Raw genomic sequence first — 21956 nt, forward strand, 5'->3', positions numbered from 1 at the left:
TGGATGAGCTAAAATTAATCAGAAAACATCAATGGATTGTTTTGCTGAAAAAGAAACAACCTAAAAAAAACATAACCTCCTTTTCTCTCACAGCGGTGAATTTGAAACAGAATCACTTCCATGTTACACCTCTATGCAATTACAGCAAGCCAACATTGATTCTGCCAAATTTATTATCTAAAAACTCCAAAATCACTCATATCACAAATGATCGGTTGAATGATGAAAACAGGCGAGCCTTTTGAAAAGTGTACAAACTTATTTAAACATTATGTGTAATGCCAGCAACTCCCAACTTGGAGGCAATGAAACTCAAAATGTGTTATTGTGTTGTTTTTTTCAGTCAACAAGTCTATTTTGAATCACTGACATCAAAGTTTCCTGTGTTCCACATTAATATTCATGTGAAGCACACAAAAAAGGGGAGAAAATAAGACATGAAAATGCAGATTAGCCTCTTCTGAGAAGATATGCAAATAGAAAGTCAGACACTTGAAGCTTTTCTTTTCACACCGGCAGACAGTCCGCATGCACATATTCCGTATGTGCTTTGTCATTTAAATCTGCCTACATGCGATTTAAATAGAGTTTAAAATTCACACGCTCACAATCATCTGTAAAGCCAAATATAGAAATAACCAGCGAGTTTCATGTGCGTCTGGACAGCTACAAAGAAGTATTGAAATATAAGAGCAGACTGGCTTTAGACTTTTGGCGATACTGTAATACAGAGCAGACAGACGGCTAATGGAGTACAAATAAATTAAGAGTCTGACATGGAAAACCCTGCCAAAACAGCCTGCGGATAACTCAATATCGCAATGAGTGCTGCTTATTGGCGATCATGGACAGATGACCTCTAACATCCCACATTTTTCTCACAGGCAAAATATCACCAGTTTAATGATCATTGCTTTTGGCACCTTGAAACTGGAAGAACCATGGTGTGCTGAAAACGGTGTTATTATTTAACTGCTCAAACCAATATGGCCACAAAAAAACAAATCTGCACCGTACACATGTAGCACAAACATGCAACTGAATCATCGAAATGAACATGATTATACCGGAATATCATTCTGCAGGATTCAACATTAAAAGGAGCTTTAATTTATGCTATACAGTAGAAGTCCAGTGTTTGTGCATTTAAAGAAGAAAAGAAAATGCGTCTCTGCGTCTGCGAGGTCTCGAAAGCTCGAGAGAAAGCTCATTTATGATAGCAAACAAACACATTCCCTTTGAACCTTGAGAAATCTGACACAAGTGGACAAAAGCACGGCAGAGCCTCAAAGGAGCCAAATAATTCTCTCACTAGCTTTATAAAAATCGTACTTCATTTGAAAACCACGTTCATGTAAAGGCCTTGATTCCACATATATTATTATATATCTATGTATACTATATAAATACACTTTGAAATCCTTTTCAAACACATGCGTCGCATCTAACAGCTTGGTTCAAATAGGAATTTATTTTTCACTTTGATGTCAGCAATCATGGCCTAGCATCACTTGATGATGGACATCTTAACTTGCCACCAGAGCGAAACTTACAGCAAGATATTTAATTGAAAATGGGTTAACTCCTCCAAAGCGCTATATTCCACATTAATGGAGATGAGTCTTAATGGCTGGTCAGACCTTCTTGGAGGAGCGTGAGCCAGAGCGGGCTTATCTAAATCCTCTTGGCAGAGCTATCTGAAAAGCCAAGAGCAGAGTGCAGAGGAGGGCTCATATTTGCCTGAAAAGCAGCTCTTATAAATTAAGTAGCGCCAGGAAGTTCTTCTGATATAACTTCGCTGCTCTGTATTAACTAACTTATTCAAAACGCTGTGTTGAATGAAACAGAAAAGCACATGGAAAGCAGCATCACTTCATGATGTGATGGAGTGAAATATGATTTCTTTTTTTAAAGCCCAGACTAATCTATCTGAAGCAGTGTGCGTCTTCTCTGTCCATGCCTCTGGAAGCAGCTGGATTTGGGGAAAGAATGGTTCCCCTCCTGTGTGTCTGATGTCACTAAAAAGCCCGAGGTGACCCGAGTCTGGGTTACGATGCGCTCTCTGCCAGCGGGCCTTCGCTGCCGCTCCGCCCCGACGACTGCCTGCTGGAGTCTCTGTCCGCGTCATCCTCTTCATCAGATCTGCCAAGACTCGGGTGTCTGCGGCAGACAGGAGGGCTGTAGGGGTCGACACACACACACACACAGACACGCCATTATATCACTACTTGGCTACTTACAGTAGAAATAAAACTAGAGGATTAAAATGATGGCATGGGGAAACAAAACAAAGCAATCTAGGCTGTGAGATTACACAACACCAGACAGTAAACAACACATCCCGCGAGGTATGCTTAACATATGTGCACATTGTCATCATATATATAGGAAAAGTGCATCGCAGGCTTTCTTGGACCACGAGCAAACCTGGAACAGTGTTAATGGGATTAAACCACAGAAATCAACACAAGGATCTCTCGTCTTTTAACAACACAAAGACACAATGTTTACATGCTAGTAGATAGTGTGTGCCGTTAATACGGTGAATGTCAGGCATCAGCATAACTCTATGTTACGTCGCTTCTACCGGCCGCGTTAAAGGTCATTTCAAAGCAGGGCCTTGCATCCTTAGATCATGATGTTGTCATGACTACACATGGCATGACAAGCACTCAAACGCGCTACCTTGAATTCCCCCTGCAGGGATTTCATACATCCACACTGACATGACCACTGCCCTTTAATACACACACCCAAAGGAAAAAAAGCATTACAAAAAAATGTCCTTTCAATACAATAACCCCCCCACTGTGAGATGTATTTTGAAGTATTGGATATTTGAAAAGGGGGCTAAGTGCTCTGCCATACCAAATGCTGCATGTCAGTGTTGTCAAGACAAGCACACCGTATCAGCGAGACATTAGAACGAGTGCTACGAATGAGAACTGAAATGACTTACAGGCGTGTTTATCTGCTGTGAAGGCGACTCTTAATTTGAAGGAGGTGTTTTCATCTTTTTTGGTTGTTTTTTTTTTAGCTGTTGTTGCCTTGCGACTGTGTGTACTATAGAAAGCAGCGCTCTTGGCAAACTGGTAGCGTGGAAGCTCTCTCGTGGTGCTACGGATTACATTTTTCAAACACTGTGATTCCAAAGTGAAACACTGTTTTGAGTTGTAAACTGTCTGTTTGGAACAATCATTAAAAAACAGTCACATTGTTGACATGGCCACACATGTGGCAGTCCCACCTTTAGTCAACTCAAACTGTCTTCATTCTCTCTGCAGTGATTAAAGACAGAGAGAGACAGGTTTTAACTAGAGAGGCAAACATGTTCAAGGACACTTGAAGAAAAAAAAAACTCAAGCCCGCTCTCTCGCATTTTTTTAATTCTCACAGGAGGCAGAGATGCTCAAACTATCAGTGAAAATACTCTGAAAACAGATCGGCTTTTGAAGCTAAGAGCTAGCGTTTTAAGTGTGATGCAAAGTGTTCACTTCAAGTCATGTCAGCAGCGTTGTCACACCTCTTTGAACTCTGCTCAGTTAACATGTTAAAGCAAAAATTGGTGTCTTTTAGTTTTTCGCCTAATTGCCAACATCTGTTTGTGCCGCAGCCAGAGAACCCTCTCTCAACACCATGTAAGAGCATCAAACACGACGTCAGGAGAAACACGGCAATCCATCTCTGCAGAATGGAAGCAGGAGAGGAACACCGCTTTACAAGTCTGACGCCGCTTCTGAAAAACGTTGAAGCAAAGTAAATCGGCAATGAATTGTAATGACGGATTACGGTATAAAATGTATCCGCAGCTGTTGATAGTGACATCTGGAAATAAAACTGAAGGGCCCGGAGTGCGTCAGTAGTGCAAACTAGGCGGATAACTACAGTACAGCAAATTGGCGGCGTTTTTTGATGAGGACAAATGTTGTGAGGAGCAAAAGGGAAACCAATCGGTGGCATGCACTAATTGGCCAATGTGACTTCTGAAAAACGTAGCGAGGGCTTATCTAGTACAATACAAGTCAGCAAGTCAGTATCTGAGTCAGAATACATACAAAACATTCACACACAGCAAACTGCGTTAGTGCATTCAGTGAGAGATCCTGGATCAGTTTCGGATATGCCAGGCTCCTGGGTTATTAGCACACCGAGCATCACCTTCCACTGACGGCATCAGTCACTGTCAGGCCTGTAGCGGTACTTCATCACCAGGCTATCCACCTTCTTCTGCTTCTTCTTGGAATCCTTCTTGCTTGATGGCCCCCGACCTGCAGGCTCCTGCTCGTCATCATCAGATGGTCGTTTCGGGGCCCTTTTGACACTGCTGGAGCTGCGGTAGGAGATGGTCGACTTGGAGGAGGACGAGGAGGAGGAGGAGGAGGAAGAGGACGATTTTGAGGAGGAAGAGGAATCCTCTGACTCACTTTGCTTCTTCTTAGATTTCTTCTTGGACTTCTTGCCCTTCTTCCCCCTTGAGCTCTTTCTGCTGTGGCGGTCGTCTGAGGAGGAGGAGTCGTCGGACGGCGAGAGTTTGCTTTTCTTCTCTTTCCGACTGCGGGAGCTGCTGGCGCTCAGGGTGCTGGACGGCCGGTTGGCGTAGTCCAGAGCAGAGCTTGATGCGGAGCGAAGCAGGCTGGATGTGCTACCCTCGTCTTCTCCCCTCTTCCTACCGTCCTGGCTTCCTGGCGCCTTCTTCTCATCCTCTTCCTCTCCACTCGACTCGTCCAGTTTGCTGCGCTTGAACTTAATGGGTTTGAAGCTGAGCACCTCATTGATGGCGGCCTCCAATTCGGGGTCCAAGTAGTTGCGGTGGGTGACCATCTTGATCTCCGATGAATCCGGCGGATTCCCGTCGGAGGAGCGCGGTTGGGCCGGGGTCGAAAAGCTGCGACTGAGGGAGCGGGGACTGCGGGGACTGAAAGATGAAGTTCCCCCTTCAGTGAAGGCCACGCTGTGGCCGTCGCCGTCGTCGTCATCATCCACACGCAGGCCGAATTCACTGAGGCCGCAGCTGCGGGCGACGGACAGGCGCGAGCCGCTGCGTCGGTCGTCTTTCCAGGAGCTGCTGCGATGCAGCGATCGGGGGCTGGAGCGGCTCACGCTGCTGATAGTCGACTTACTGTCATCGTCCATGTCCAGCAGGCCCCTTCGGGTGGACATCCTGCTGGGAGCCGCCGAGGACACCATGGAGTCCTTATCAAATTCAGGGCTGCTGCGAGAGGTCCAGCGGGACTCCATGCCCTTCCTGGCTCTGCTGGTGGCTTCAGAATAGGCCAGGGAGATGACGGAGCCTTTGTCGTCCATGTCTTCCTGCGACTGGCTCTTCTTCCAATCCTCCTGGAGCGCTCCAGACTTAGACTTGGCTTTGCGCATGGAGGCCTGGTCTGGTGTGTCAGGCTGTTCTTTGAGAGTGCTGAACAGGGAGCTGTCATCGCCTGTCCCCCCTATGGAGTCTTTTAGGTTGGAACGCTTCCTATAGCTTAAGGAACTCATGACAGACACTGATCTGTTCTGCTCTACCTCTCTCCCGTCTTTACCTCCGTCGTTCATCTTCTCCTTACCCTCTTTCACCTCCTTGGTATCGGCATTTGCTGAATATCTAAAAGGTTATGTAATAAATTGACACCAGAGACAACCAACAGAAGACAAATAGAAGAAAAAAAATCAGATATCCGCATACTTAAGAAATTCTAAATTGTTGACATCTATATTTGTATGCAACATGTGGTAACAGAGACTTTTGGTACCTTGACAGAATATTACATTTTTCATTTTGTCCTTGGGACCAGTCAAGAGTCTATTGCTGTTATGTACAGTATACACCGCAGAAAGTGTGGCAATCTCCCAGTGAGGAGATCTATCTAACTGTGGCAGGGGCGTCATTAAGCAGCCGCGCCAACTGGCCATGGGCCACTTCAATAAATTTGACAGCAGCCGCTTCCCCGTTCCGCCTCCTGTCATTAGACAGATTACAGGGAGAGAGAGACGACACCTAATCACATGAAATACCCATCCTTCTGTTGCAAACGGCCCTGGGTAATCCTGGGCCTTTTTTAAGGCTGGGCTACATTTATCACTGCGTCACCACGGGGATGTACATGGTTATCTGTATCGTGATGCAGAGGGATGCGGCCACTGACCTGGTGCTCTTCAGACTCCCCTCTTCCGACAGGGTCTTGGTGGAGCCTTTGTTCTTCGAGAGCCAAGACTTGACCCCGTCAACGCGGTCCTCCACCTCGGAATCCGTTTCTGTCTCATCCCCACTGCGGAGAAACAGAATCGGCTCATGTTTGACTCCAACACAACACAGCAAAAAATATTCATCTTAACAAGTCCTTTAAATAATCCTTTAAATACACAAATTTAGGCAGTGACTTGTTATGTGAATATTCGATGCAGCCTAACATCACAGGAATTACACAAGCAAAATAATTGTTAGTTTTCACACATCACAAGCTTTCTGTTAGTAATGCTACAGTTGTATTCATTCTCTTGTCATATTAAAAGGCCAGTATGATGCAAGACAACCCAGACAAGCACGATGATGTGAGACAGAAATAACACAATCAAGATGTTTTTTCGACAGAACTTTCCGCAGACGCAGATGAGCGGTCTCGGCAGAATGTATGAAGCTGTTGGAGGCATAATTAACTTGTTTGGCTGGTTCTGGGCTGCTAGCATCCTTGTGGCATGTCACCTGCTCCTGGTGATTGTTATTGGAGCGGAGCCACGAGATGGCTCCTTGGGGCCCTACGCTTGACATAACAATCAATATACAGAGACCTGTGGATCCCGATGAAAAAGCTCGGTAGATCCCACCTGGATAAGGTCAGGCCTCATTCATTTCAAATCCAGGGTGATATTTCTAAATGATGCATCCCGTTGTTTTCTTAAGGTGACAGGATATGGTGAGGAAGAGGAGGGCAGAGTGGCGTAACCTCTAAAGTCAATACAGCGGTCATGGTCGGTATGTTATCCTCCATTTGTTTGAGGACACTCTGCAATTCAACTTCAGCGCTGCATACGCCGTCGTCCTTGGCTACATGATGTGTGAAAATGGATTTTCACATTCACAGAGACGGGTGTAAAATTGCGCGGAGACGCATATGTTCAGAAGGCTCTAAACTACGTTCGACTTGTGTGAAAATTACATTTTCCATTCTTTAGTTTTCGGTTTCAGAGCAGGACAACGGAGCGTATACTAAACACACTGTAGCAGGGCGATGGTTACAGGGCTTTGAGAGAGGACCTGCGATTTTCAATCCCACATCTTCTGATTTGGCCAAGCTTATCTTATCTGAGCCTCGGGACATGTTGCAGAATGTTTAAAAAAAACAAAATGCTTTTAAGGAGCAAACACAATATTCAAAGAGCTGTGAGATGACAGCCAGACTGCTGAGCTCTATCATTTGTTCACATATCCATCTATGTAGGTCTCTCAGTGAACAGCATACCATTTCCTTTGTCACCAAGCTTTGTGTCACACATTCAGTCATGTTTCCTCAGAGAACAAAGCGTCCTCTCGGCTCCCTTCTTTCTTTCTTTTTTCGTTGTCTGCTTATAAGCTATTCTTTTTTTTTTTCTTACACAAGAGGGGTGGTGTGTGAGCATTGAGAGGGAGAGAGCAGAGACATAAGGAGAGGCCTCAGATTCTTGGACTGAATGGTATTTAGGCCTTCTAGTTTTCTAAGAGCATTAAGACATTTAACTTTCTCATCATCGAACTTATGACCCGGCTTTCTGGTGAGGAGGGTACTGGTGACTCCAGAGAGACTAAATGGCCTGATTATAGTATTTCCTATACGAAGACCTGAGTGTGAGAGGAGCTTAAAGCGGCAGCAAGTAAAAAACATTGAGTCCAAGTTCAGCGATTACATCAACCCTGAATACTAAATGCAAGTGATTAACGGCCACCACAACAGCATAATAGGTTCATTAATACTCTGAAGTTGATGACACCTGCTGCCAATTTGTCATCTCGGGGTACTGTGACTTCTTTTAACATGATGTATCACAAAACAAAACACTGAAACCCAGCCCAAAGCAAAATCATCTCCCTCTTCCCACACACACACACCACACACTCACGCACACCAATGAAAGGTGGCTAGCAATTGAGTGCTGTGCAAATGGTGTCACAAACGATTTGTCCGTGGCCCCACACTACTAGCTAACCAGTCCTGAGGCTCGCAGATACGAACAAGCCTCAGGAATTTAGAAGTGAACGTTGATAGCTTCTGACAATTGGCTGCACTGGTTGTAAATCTTTGTCACAAATACTTACACTCAGCATCAAATCTCGTATGGCTTAGTTCTATCGGTTTAGCACTTTGTGAGTGCCAACGCCATGTTTTTAAAGTATCTGCTCAACATTAGCTAATTATATATGGATAGAAAAAAAAAAAGAGCATAGGGCATGAAATAGTGTGGACACTCATCTCATATTCAAGGTAAATTAGCACTAAATGTGAAAAGATGACACACTGATGAAAGCATAGTTTGCACTGTATAGTCCTATATTATATGTAACCCCTGTACTTTACCATAGCCTGCTACCCTGCTGGGAACTGATATTATCTCCCCCTACAATATGAATAATCCAGCTATTGTAACCTCTGTTTTGGAAGCATCGAGTACAAAAACGTATTGAATAGTAATGTAAATCATCTGGAAAATCCACTTCATAATTATAAGAAAAAAAATCACCTCCTCCATTATTGTTCACCCATGCTGCTAATGCAAGGGGGAAAAAAAGGTAATTAAATAACACGGAAAAGCGTCGCTCTTTTCCTCGAGTTGCACAAAATGAAAAGCAGAGCGTCGGTACACGCGGGTTGTCTGATGAAAAACGGATGAAAAAAAAAAAAAAAGCATATAAAGAGCGCAACGCCATGTCGCTGTGAAGAGGCAATCAGAGGTTAAAGCAGGAAATTATGGACGGGTTTATCCGCCACAAACTGAAGACTACATTTCTTTACTCCGCTCTGATGAAGGTTTAAATGATGTAACATGCCACAAAGAATCCTTTCACTGCATTAAAACTGAAAAGAAAAATGGAATTCAGTCAGTCAAAAGAACTTAATCATCCTTCACACAACACATTTTACAAGGAAGACAAGGTGATAATTTGTGTTTAAATTTAAATGTTTCACAGCGCTATGAAATTTGAGTTAGTGCAAATCCACAGCCAAGCTTTTGGGTGTAATGTTTTCAGTGGCGCACTGTGCCATCGCTGTCTTGTAACACTTGCTGACTGTGCAGCCGTGGACAGACGGCCGGGCTGCACAATCATTTTACAGTCACGAGCATCGCTCACACGGTCACGCTTCAGGTCTTCCAGAGCACATGCAAGTCTCTCCCACCACACAGATCATCTCTTCATGACACACTTTGAAAATGTATAGAATGAAAGGGTTCCCTCTATACAGTTTCACATGCCCATATTCCCCACATGTCTTACTGTTGTCAGGCTGAGTCAGCCCACCTGTGCCTCGTTGGCCACCTGCGTCCATGCAGTGGTTCAGTCCAATTAGAGCGGGGCCAGGAGGGGTACATAAAGCCATTGACGGTGGGAGAGCTGTGGTTTGTAGCACTTTGCTGTGAGGCCACATTATTTCAGTTCTTTTTCCTGCTTATTTTATCGTCTTTGTTCATTTTCCTGGGACTTCAGTTCTTCTCCTCTCTTTCTTTGTGATTGTTAATAAAAAACGACCACATTTTTTGCACATACTTCTGCCTCCTGAGACATTCTTCAGTTCAACTATCTCTTTTCTAGTCTCCTCCAGTGCCAGGCAGCCACATAAAAAAAGATATTTATGTAGTTAACTACCAGTAATGGTACGTCTATTTAGTTCAATATTTCTGCAGAAGCACATGTCTAAAGTTATTATTAAACTTAATATTTGATTTTGATTCCAGGCTGTGCTGTAATGAATTCTACAGATAAATCTCAGTCCATATTCATATCTTATTGGTGAACTGAAGGAAACGGCATAGAATAATTGTAGAGAAGTAGAAAACGGAGGTAATACTAAGGCCAAAATAATAAAAAAATCAATCAGCAAATTAAATCAATTCATCTTAATTTGTCAGCAACTGTCGAGCTGATACTGGAAATGTGTCCACATATTCTATTTTTGATTTCACATGAATGTATCATAAAATGAAAATAGTGTGCAGTGCGTTCCTCGTACAAACTCGGTGAGATGTAGGCTTGTTGCATATGCTCTGGAAAACCCACCTTGGAGCAGAAGACGGGTAAAAATCCAAGCAAATGCATGATGAAAGTATATGATGAGGCTGCAAGCGTCTGATAGAAAACGATTCATGGAGACAATGATGCAGTATTACCCCAGGTCTGTAACACTTTGCTGTTTTATAAATCTTCTACAGCAGTGAGACTGTTTTAGAGGAGAATGGCGGTGTCGTATATCTACCATTCTAGTTCTCGCTTCCTCTAACATTCTGCAAAGTGTTCTGTGTGCCATCAGATTTTTCAAACAACTTTTGAAGGTAGTAAAACAAGCCCTGAAATCTCCAACGAGGCCGTCTGTGTACAGACACCTCCGGACTCTTGGCACAAAATAAAAAGAAACTAAACAAAACACCGGGGCCATCCTTTAAGCTGTCTTTTATCTGAGATGTACAACACAGACACAGCTTTCCATTCTATTTAAAGTGACTTCTCCTCACGGTGTTGTTGTGAACAACACAGACAGAGAGGCTAAGGAATACTGCATTATTCTCTCTTGTGGTTGAAACCGGGTGAGAAAAGAAACACCACAACTTGCAAACAACCATTATGACAGAAACAAAGGATGCATTTTTCCATTCTCACGTTTTGTTCTTTCTTTTCTGATATTTTGTCACCATGTCTTGCAAACTGCCAGAAGTGTGGAAAACACCAAAGGGGGAACAAGGGAGGGGGGAAAAAAAGAGAAGGTGAGATACACAAACAACAGTGCAAAAAGACTACCAGCTGAGATAACAGCAAATAAATAGTTTTACACTTACACACGCACATGAAATAACTATCCATTGTAAACCTCGAGCTGTTGCCGGCCTCCGTCTCAAACAGAGCTGCCGCGTGTAATGTCTCTCTCTTTTTTAGAGGTCTGTATTACTGCAGTCGGTGTTTACCTTAGTGGGCTCAGAGCTAGCATAACCCTCAACCCCTCTGCAAAGAGGGAAGGAGTAACCAAACAGGGAAATCCGGCGCCGAGACAAAAGATCAGAAGCAGGGAGCCGAAAGAAACCGTGTGAGAGGTATTTGGAGAACAGACAAAGTGTAGTATGACTCAGAGAGTACTAAAGAGGTTAGGCAGGAACTGGTGTAGGAAGATGTGGGAGATAGAGAAGGAAAAGATAGAAGTTGTGATTGACAGGCTATTCCAAAAGATAACTAGCAGTTCACATTTTATAAGTTTCTTGCAGCAAGATAACTGGTTCTCTATTGTAGCTACAGCACAGTGTCCCCTGATGCACCAAACACACATTACAGATCTACCAATTGTATCTTCCTCTTTAGACGGCTAAATTTGGGCTTTACCTGTTTACTAAGTCGTCATTGTCATCACTCTCCATCTCGTCCTCTATGGCGGCCTGCAGGTCACCTATCCTCTTGAAGGCCAGCTTAAGGTCCACTTGTAAGCTCTGATTTGCCGCCTCTAAGCTCTCGATGTCCATTTCCTGTTGAATGGGTCACAGCACAGAAGAAGCACGGTTACCTCCTCTAGTGTGAGCGCCGCTGAATCATATCACGTCTCCCAGCACCCGGCAGCCTTACCAACTCGTGCTTCTTCCGGCTCGCCTCGGCCTCCTTCTTGGACAGCTCTCCCGTTTCTTCTTTCATGTCCCTTATCTGCCTCTGCATTCGCTTATTCTGGTCCTTCTCCCTGTTTTCCGCAGCAATGCGTTGGTTTTTCTCCTCTGTCAACTTTTCCAGGTTCTCCTTCAGACGACCCGTCAGACTCTGGGGAGGATTCCAGGTGAACTGAGTGAACTTGTGCTTACAAAAATCTCCTTTGTTCTGTATTTACCCTTAAAGGTTTGTTCCGAGCTCACCATAGTTGGTCTCAAGCCCCATTCTCATCAACATGTTTAACAAACAAGGACTATTGAATAAAGGATAGCAACAATGTTAACTTATTCCTTCTCAAAACGTAATTAGTTGTGTAATTTTTGTCACAATCTGGAAAAACAAAGAGATAATTATTATTTTAGGAAAGGTACAGTTAATCTTCTTACAAGTTTCAGCTTCCATCAATTCTTCAGCCATCCTTTTGATTTAGTAATTTCAAGTGAATATTATTTGTGTTATATTTATATGGTGAAACCAACCGGGGTGATTTTGCCCCCACCATAACATAATTGAAAACCCGAAATCATTCAAACACTATTTTGTGTTATTTGTCTTTCAATACAAAACCATGTCCTCGGTATGGCTCCCTGTCAAAATAAAAGGTTGAAAAAATGTAATTTAGATTTGATTAGATTTGTTTGTGTCTGTCTAGAATTAAAAATGAGTGTGTGACACTTTAAATTAGTGCCCATGGCAAAAACAAACAATAACAATGAATAGTTCTATCTATAAAGCTGCATTGTGTGGAATTGGGTTCTTGTTGACCCCAATATAATGGTATTTACAAAAAGCACTAATTCAATTAGAAACATAAAACAATTATAGGAAGTCATTAAGAAAACAATTATTGACAAAGTAAGGAAAACAAATTAAATGATCGAATAAAACACCTGTGAGATATGAGAAAGTATACCTCTGAGTTCGGAGTTTTCAAGCTCGGCACTTTTCTCAATTATGAATCAAAACATTCATTCCCTGACGGCTGCTTTCCCTGACGAGTAACTCCAAGATCTGGAGCTATGCAAGGGATCATCCCTTCAATTTTCTATCATCTCTTTTGATAAATACAGAAAAAAACGGGACACAAAGTCTTTATCTCACCTCCAAGCGTTTGATCTGTGTCCTCTCGTAATCCAGCTTGGTCTCCAGCTCGCGGATCTTGGCCTCCTGACGGCACACAAGAGACTTTTCCACCATGGACTGTTCTTGGAACTCTAGCTGGCTCTGCAGCGAATGAATCTGGAGGAGACACACACACACACACACACACAATCACTCCCGAAGGACTATTAGCGCTGACTGCACACCTCCCTCTTGATCTCCACTTCCTCTTAAGTGAGGATTTAGGAATACTTTATGCTGATGCTATGTCTATGTATTAAAACTAAATTAATGTTCAGTTTTTCTTGGTACATGTAAATATGGAGCATCCAGCCTGAATAATGAGCTCTAGATAAGCTCCCCCCCCAATCTTACCACAAATGGTCAATAGAAGAGCTCGGGGTTCAGGGCTTAGTAGCACCGAGTCACAGCAATTTCACAGGCTTTGGGAAAGAGCAGAGCTTCATGCAAAGCACGTTTGTTCCATCTGAATTGTTTTCTCATGACTAATAAAAGGGGGAAAACCAGCCTAAAAGGCAGTACCTAATGGGGGACTTTGCATCTGAAACACGGTGGATTTGGAGTTTCCCTTTGATATTACTAAAGAAGCTAGATTCCCGTCCTACTGGGGATGAGATAACCACTTCAAGGTCAGATGCTTTAGATGGCTATCGCCGCCTTCTCTGGCAGTTTTTAACAACGCCTAACAGCCTGCTGTGTCTCTCTAATGTAGCCAAAAATATTCTGATGGGTGGGCTTTGCATATAACTAAGTGGACCAAAGCTTTGGCATGCGTATATCTTAATCTAATAGAAACAGGGTCTGCTGTTAGTGGGTGGCAAGAGCTCAATTCTGTCCTTTAGTGGAATTATATTTAAACACATTCTGTTCCAAGGCAGGTGGTTTGATTTGTTTAGCAAATGCATGTCAACACTTAAAGGAAGACGCCCTCTGAGAGTCCAGTCACTCCGAGCCTGAGCGTGTGTGATGTGCAGACAAACAAAGCACTAGATTGCCATATTCTAGGTAAATTCAGCTTTGATGGCCCATGAGGAAATTCATTTGGGAAACAAAAGCGTCAACAAGGAAAGCGAGCATTCATTAAAGCGTGACACATATGACATGTTAGAGGTTATTCTCTGAAAAAACACTTATTATAAAAGCACTGTTATTATAAAAGCACTATTATTATAAAAGCACTATTATCAACATAGGCCTGAATCGGGTGCATTAACCTTTTTAACCCCATGAATACACATTTATGTCGAGCCTCGATCATCAAGCACAGAATACAGCAACTAAACCAATCGGCCCAGAAACGTGCTAAAATCACACAAGGTTGATGACCGCCATGTTATTCAAATACTAGACTTTCAAAGAGTGAGCTGTAAGCCAGTTGCGCAGCATGCTAACATGCGCACAATGGACATGCTGTTTAGCAGGTTTAATGTTTACCAAAGGCTGTGTTAGCATGCTAACAGTTGCATATTAGCGCTAAACACAAAGTGCAGCTGAGGCACACGGGCATTTTGCAGGCTCACCATTTGACCTGATGATGGTGCTGGGTGAGGAATTAATGGATCTCTTGTAACAGTTACATGGAAGTGCATTTCATGGCAATCCAACCTAGTTGTTGAGAGATATTTCACTCTGAATCACAAATGTCAACCTCTATCTAGGGGTCATGCAGGGACTGGTTAGCCTGCAGGTGGGGTCTCGCATGCTGATATCAGTTCTTTGACTGTTAATACGTGTAAAAAGCACATAACTACAGCCTGTACTCATGCCAGAGCGAAGGAGTTTTTTCCAAAAACATTAAAGATGGACTCCCCATGAACCCAGCACAGTGCGTATTAAATGTTCATGCAAGTTCGTCATTGTACTTGGAATGACACACAAATGAATGTCTCAGGGCCACTCGTCTCTTCACAGTAGTGTGTGAGTGTGCAAGGCAGCGAGCAAATACAAAAGTCACAGGGCAGCAGTTTGACATTTCCTGCATGACTCAGCGGTGTGCATCTGTTGTGAGAGAATTTTTTAATGTTTGAGAGTAAAATGGCATCTTCACTGTTTTCCCATTCTGTCGGTACAGTAGAGTAACAAGGTTTTTTTGTGTCCAATTCTCTTATCACATCAATACTTAAGACACTCGAGGATGTTCCCTATTGCCACCTTGTTATTTCCCTGAGAATTTTCTGATCTTCAAAATATAAAAAAATGATGCATTGGCAAACCAAACAGACCAGCGATGAGAGAAATCGCTGAGACAGAAGCTGCTGCACCATGTTGATAGAGAATCGTAGAAAGGACCGGAATGAGGGCTTTTGTTTTATCTAATTGGTTAAACTGACCGAGACAATCTGCCGAGTTTATGTACATGACCCTTCCTTTAAGTATGAGTACTGAGAGGCAAAAAAACAACAATTTCTCTCCTTGACTCTAAATCTTTGCTGATTCCTACAATTTAAATGCAAATTGCAATGCAAGTTTTGAGAAGGAAGCTGCCACAGAAACGGAGCAGTTTTTTTCTGGTCACAATAATCAGAGAGAAGTGTTGAGGCAGCGGGCGGGTTCCTGGCAGGCAGCTGTAGTGCTTCTGAATACTTCCTTGTACCTTTTCTTGGATCTCCTGCTTCTCCTTCGAGGCCTCTTCCAGCTGGGCCTGCAGGTCACTGATCTGGCTCAAGTCCCTGGCAGACTAGTACAAACACACACACACACACACACACACACACACAAAGTTAGTAGTCAGAGAATTAGGATATGTGTGTGTGTGTGAGAGAGATAGGAGGTTTATGTCGATGTATGTTTCAATTATTAAAAATAATGTCATGTAAAATGGTGAATGAATGCTATACTTCAGTGCCAAATCATTTGTCATGTGATCTGCTGCAGAACAGCTTGCATCGCCCTGATTGCAGAGCGCACACTGTGTTTAGAGGGCAACATGTCCTCCAAACCTCAAAGCCACTCTACTTAAACATGCAGAAAGGAACAGGATGTTAACGTCGGTACCCCACAACTTCTCAAACTAGAGACATTTTTGTCTGATTTTGGTCGGAGCATTGTACAAAAGTATGCAACAAAAGTAATTCATATTTTCAAGGCTCTCGAACTGTTCACGGAGGTTTTCGGCATGTTGGGTTACCTGGGCAACTGCAGCTTTGTGTTTTTTCATCAGTTCGTTCATGTCCTCCTGATCCTCCTCCATACGAGACTGCAGGTCATTCTTCTCTCTCTGCAGACGGCTGACCTGCTCCTCCAACTGGAGGACAAAACGAGGAGGAGGAAACGCACACATTTTAGTATAGAATGACAGGGCTTATTCATGAGCTATTGAATATGATAAATGGTCATTAGTTGGCCAGGCCGCGGCAGTCCTGAAATCTGATGGCAATGAAACGCAATCTGGACGGGGGGCTCTGGCTGAGGGTGGATGAGACCAATTGGAGATAATCAATTGGCTCATTTAGGCAAGGAAAAGTGCAGCCAGAGCAGCATATTGGCGATGTCCTGTTTAGAGTTCCTCTGTGTTCGGGGGTTGGATTCAGACCCTCAATCTGCGTTCTCTAATCTGAGACATTAACAAGACCTTTCCTTGCCATAAATGCAGCAATTAACAAGCAAAGCACCGGCACACAGCACTCTGTGTGTGCCATCCCCAGAGACACAAACATCCTCAGTCTACGAGTCTGACATGCAGGCAGTACTCTCATGAGACAGCCATTAATGAGCAGATGGAGAGAGGGGAAAAAAAGAAAACGTTCGACAAAGCTTTTTTATCCATTAGAGCAAAAACGTTGAAATCAGATATAAGCCAAAGGGCATTTATTATTTTAATATCCCACCATGGATTTATGATGCATGCATATTAATGTTTAGAGCCCGGCTGCATTTTTTTTTAAGGGTGAAAGCTTGTGAGGCCAAGGCCCTCCATTAATTAAACACCGTTGGTTGTTTTGCGCATCAAAGGAAGGGTATAGAAACATTAACATAAACAATTTTATAAAGTCATCTGTTTACGCATTGTGAGATAAAAAATGTCTGCATATGTCAAAACATATGCAGAACTGATTAGCCATCTGGAGTGAATAAGTGGAACTGAGTTGGTGCAGTCCCACGCTACAGATGTGAAAACTCACCGACATCTTAGCTTTGACCACATCCTCCATTTGGATATGCAAGTCCTCTATTTCAATCTCCATGCTCTTTCGAGCCTTCACAGCTGCCGCCGAAGTGAACTCTGACTCCTCCAGCTGTGAGAAACAGGAGGAAGGAAAAGGTACCCGCGAGGAGGTGAGGGACAAACATTAGCAGGCCAAGATCAAGGAGCTATCCCGGTTATTACAGAGGAATGAGGATTTAACAACCTGGGCGTAGTTGTACCCAGAGCCCAGGCCAAATTCAAAAAGTGTGTGTTTTTTGTTTTATCGGTATGAGACAGGTTTAAGTGTTCAACAGGTTGGCATACTTGATTTTTGAATTGGGCGATCTCCCTCTTGCTGGGGGCGTTACTCTTGAGGTGGTCCAGCATTATCTGTGCATCAGCCAGAAGGACTTTGGTTCTCTTCAGGTCTTTCCTCAGCCTCTTCTCTGTCTCCACATCCCTCTGGCCCACCTGAATCACAAAACACATCTTTCTAGCCAGTATTGTTACGAACTCTCTGTTTTTCTATCCGCCCTCTAAAGTCCCACGCCACCACTCCAGACCCCGAAGCAGTCTTCTTTCCCATCAAAATAGAAGCGGCGCACACTAAATCGCGCACACTTAACCGCGCCGACAGAGACCAGAGGCGGAGTGACGGAGGTACCTGGTCCTGGGCGCTCAGCAGTTTGGACTCCAGCTCTCGTCTCTCACGCAACACTTTCTGCTTGTCTTCATACTCCTCCTCCAGCTGCACCTCCATCTGTTTCATCTGCAGGACACGGGAACAGAGTGTCAGGATGCACAAACAGATGATCAGTGATAAACAGAGTCAGACAGAACACACCATCGACCATCCTGTTAGACATGGCTGCTCTCGCACATCAAAGACAAATGGATCCCCCCCCCCTGAGCCGATCTGCTAGCCTCTAGATCCGTCAACTTTGAAAATCAGATATTTTAGTTTTCATTTTTCATAGAGATACAAATGCAAGCACTATTTCTCCTCTAAGTTGTATTTATTTTGTTATTAATATGCATATACTGTGTTGGATGTAAGATTTTTAGATATTGTTGTCATTTAAAATGATTATATTATATTATATTATATTATATTATATTATTAACCAACATAACTTAAGTTGCATGGATGAACTTTTGTGATTACAAATGTGTGTTTCTCAGTGCTGCCTTAACCAGGCCTGATCAACTGTCAGTTCCAGATAGAAAGGCTATGTTCAGAAAAATATACACAAATGTGTAAGAGTGAGAATGAGCAGCACCCACCTTCTTACTGCAGGAATGCCTGATCTCCTCCACCTCTTCATCTTTACTCTCAATATCTTTAGAGTGGGTCTGCCGCTGCCTCTCCATCTCCATCTCAAGCCGCAGCTTAGCCTGAGTGCGTGACGGGGACACACACACACAACAGAAAAGATGAAAAAGAACACACACAAAAATAAAAAAGAACAAAATTAGATTGTTACCATCTGTGACAAATGAGAGACTCAAATGTAATGACTTCCTAAACAAATATGTTGCTACTTTTGAAGGCAGGTTTTTGTTACGTTACGAGTTTGAAAACACTGAATGGCGTGATATAAGCAGCTTTGAGCAGTAAAAACTCAAGTATTTCACCATACTGCATCACCCTCTACCTGCTCCAGCATCTGGATGGTTCCAGCCTGTTCGTCCAGCTCCTCCTCCTGGTCTTTCACCTTGGCCTCGAGGTCGCGAAGTTGCTTCTTGATCTTGGCCAGCGAGGCTTCATCCTTCGACTCCTGGGAGGAGAGATCCTGCAGCTCGGCCTCCAGCTGCTGCACTTTCATATTCACGGCGCACAATTCATTGTCCTTGTCCTGCAGGCGGAAGAGATACAGTAAAACGCACATCTGGACCAGCCCAGTTATGTCAAATAGAGAGCGGAGAGACCAGACATGCGGTCCCTGAGAGAGGCCATCCAAGCACGTTGGAAGTGTGTAGTGTAGTGTAAAGGGGCTTACCTGCAGCTGCTGGCGGAGGTTAAACATCTCACCAGTCATTAAGTCTTTCTCGCGAGCCAGCTTCTCCCTCTGGCTCCGTTCTCTTTGTACCTCAGCCTGAGCCTGGTTCTGCTCTAGGTCAAATCTGGAACACACACAATCACACACATACACAAAAATACTTCTTAGCAAAATGGTAAAAAAAATGAGCATAATAGTAAACTGTATATCTGTAATTATAATAAGTGCCAATCAGTCGGCAACCTCTGTTTCTAAAAAGTGAAGCCAACGCTTAAGTAACTTAAACTTGCATTATCTCTAATGACAAATAGGGGGCGACTCTTCTGGCTGTAAAATATAAGTCTGATTGTGTAAAAGTCCATGAGAAAATGATCCTACTTCTAACTTGTTTTGTAACCTCGGTAAATGTTTAAGGTCTCAATCACTTCTTTAATACAACATGATGTTCATTTAGTCAATAATGGTCCCATTTAGAGTAACATAGACAAAAAAGCAGGGTATGCTTTAGGGCGTGGCTACCTTGTGATTGTCCGGTCTGTGAGTGTTTTCATCTTAGAACTTTAACCCTTTCTCACTGTGTTTTCAGTTCATGAAAGTTAATTGTAACATTTTGGTTGCCTAAAAATGTCTTATTCAGCGTCACCAAGATGGCGACTGCAAAAATGTCAAACTCGAGGCTTTAGAACGGCAGGTCACAAACCAATCGGTGACGTCACGGTGACTAGTACGTCCACTGCTTATATACAGTCTATGGTGCCAATTTGCAGAAGGCTACAGGAGATGTAGTAGATACAACTGGTACATCAAGTCATTTGTCATCATAAATTGTCATTCAATATGTAACCCTAACTCCTGCTACATAGCAGATGTTGAGCCTATGAGGCCATCCTGGACACAGAGTCCAATATCAGCGCTACCTCTATTTCAGGCTCAACTGTTGTCCCCTTCCGTTAGCAATCAATTTACAATTGGGTTGTAATGTGCAAAAGGTTTTTATTCAGTTGTCTAAGACAGAAACACTTATGGTTAGTGAACTTAACAGCTAAGTGTTTCATGCTGTCAGCTCGTTGTAATTCCCTGTTTTTCTCTCTGAAGCGTAGCTGAAAATAATTTCACCCACAGAGCATCTTCAATTAGCCACAGGGGAGAGATCACATTCTGCCACAGCGGTAGCTTCTCAAGTGCTTAAAGTCTGAGTCATTTTCTCAGCTAATGCAATTCCACAGATTACAGAACATCTCAGTCAAATTAAAGAAAACGTTAGTGTTCTGCCGGGTGGGTCAGCGTGTCTGCGCCTGGCCTTTCAAGGAGAAAAGAGCAATATGTTCTCTGTATTTATGTGTACATGAAAAGAAGGAAGTTTGTGAAAGAAAGAAGGACAGACAGACAGACAGACAGACAGATAGAATAGCCAGACAAAGAAACTGCTACTGACTTCCTCTGTTTCTTCTCCAGATCATGGTTGCGACTGTGCAGGCCCTCCAGGTGAAGCTTGGTGTCCTGCAGCTCTGCCATCAGTTTCTGGCACTTCTTCTTCAGCTGCTGCACAGAACGCTGCACATCCTCATTATCTGTCTGCAAATCAACCAGCTGCAGCGTGCACGCACACAAACACATGTAAACAAACACACAACATTTCTATTCTTCTTTTTTGATAGTTGAATGCATATTGCATTTCTACAACTGGCAACAGGTGTGTGGTAAACAAACATTCTGATAAACTTCATTTGTTTAATGATTTAGGATTATAAGCAGAGTTTCTTGCCCTTCTCTCGAGGTGTCTTTTGCTCTGCTGCTCTGTGTCCAACTTCTCATCAAACTCCTGCTGGAGTTTCTTTTTGGTGAAGTCCATTTCACGAATGGCTCGATTGTATTTTATCCGCCACTCGCCTCCTGGAGGGAAGACATGCAATTCATAAAATGTCTCTGTGACATTTGGGGTGTCTCCTGCCTTTGAAACAGGTCTAGCAGTGTACGCGGACGGAAAAAGGCTCAAAAAGCTCAGTGATGATGGATGCTGTGGATTATGGAGTACACTGCCAGGGCTGTGATGGTTATCAGATTCAAGAACCAAAATAATAAAATCTTTCCGAAAAATAAAAACGCCTTTCATCAAATCCCGACCTTTTGAGGTCAAAAAATTCAACAGGAAACTACAAAGCAGCCTTTGCGTTTTAGCTCTAATCTCGGATAAACCTGAGGTAAGAATTCAGAGCACACCACAATAGTAGTTAGAGTAGGACATGTCTAAGTGGCACTTTCCACAGTTCTTAGCCGACCCTAATTCTGGAGCTGTCAGAGGCTATCAGTACCATAACAGTGGCCAGTCAGATATTCAGGTTCAGGTTCATTTCCAAGCCTTATCATTTTAGAGGCTGTCCATTTCTCCTTCACATAGCAACACCGGCTCCTCCATCAGTGCTGCTCATTAGCATATATATAGCATAATGACAACTTGCAGGGCCACCGGCTCTGATCCCAACGATTATTTTCTCATTCATCTAAGAATTCTGATGTGCTCTGTAATGGCTTGTCTACCGAGGTGGGTTGAAGCGGGGTGGGAACGCAGAGAGGGGGAGGGGGGGGAAAGTGGACAATATGCTCTCAGCGGGAGCTCTCTTTCACAGCAGGTGCAGACCAATCAGCAACAGGCATTAGTTGTATGCCTGGGAGCGAACATCTTAATCCCCTAGCGGTAAATCCCAAACTTGGGAAATATACTTAATAGCATTATGCGAGATGTGACCAAGTCTCGCTGCCATGTCTCCCGCTGAAACAGTCGAACAAAGCCGCTAATTCCCGCAGCTACAATTAGTATAGGGGAGATTTTTTAAACTGTGCACGTAAC

General features: G+C 43.4%; 1 protein-coding gene across 9 annotated transcripts in view; it reads right to left on the reverse strand.

Annotated features, from left to right (window-relative positions):
- Window positions 1–212: 212 nt before the first annotated feature.
- LOC306704851 (unconventional myosin-XVIIIa-like) overlaps window positions 213–21956 on the reverse strand; it is a 52544-nt gene continuing 30800 nt past the window's right edge. For all 9 annotated transcript variants that reach the window (XM_079171398.1, XM_079171406.1, XM_079171405.1 and 6 more), the window contains 17 exons: window positions 20874–21001; window positions 20544–20698; window positions 19109–19232; window positions 18764–18964; window positions 18393–18503; window positions 17773–17877; window positions 17433–17579; window positions 17104–17217; window positions 16110–16226; window positions 15576–15659; window positions 12962–13099; window positions 11786–11971; window positions 11549–11688; window positions 10838–10882; window positions 6141–6263; window positions 4159–5599; window positions 213–2178 (listed from right to left, as the gene is read on the reverse strand). In XM_079171398.1, coding sequence (XP_079027524.1) covers window positions 4174–5599; window positions 6141–6263; window positions 10838–10882; window positions 11549–11688; window positions 11786–11971; window positions 12962–13099; window positions 15576–15659; window positions 16110–16226; window positions 17104–17217; window positions 17433–17579; window positions 17773–17877; window positions 18393–18503; window positions 18764–18964; window positions 19109–19232; window positions 20544–20698; window positions 20874–21001 — 3344 coding nt within the window. In that variant the 3' untranslated portion in view covers window positions 213–2178; window positions 4159–4173. The remainder of the gene's footprint in view (window positions 2179–4158; window positions 5600–6140; window positions 6264–10837; window positions 10883–11548; window positions 11689–11785; window positions 11972–12961; window positions 13100–15575; window positions 15660–16109; window positions 16227–17103; window positions 17218–17432; window positions 17580–17772; window positions 17878–18392; window positions 18504–18763; window positions 18965–19108; window positions 19233–20543; window positions 20699–20873; window positions 21002–21956) is intronic.

This window comes from Pholis gunnellus, assembly GCF_910591455.1.
Source record: "Pholis gunnellus genome assembly, chromosome: 13".
In the NCBI taxonomy this organism is placed as follows: domain Eukaryota; kingdom Metazoa; phylum Chordata; class Actinopteri; order Perciformes; family Pholidae; genus Pholis; species Pholis gunnellus.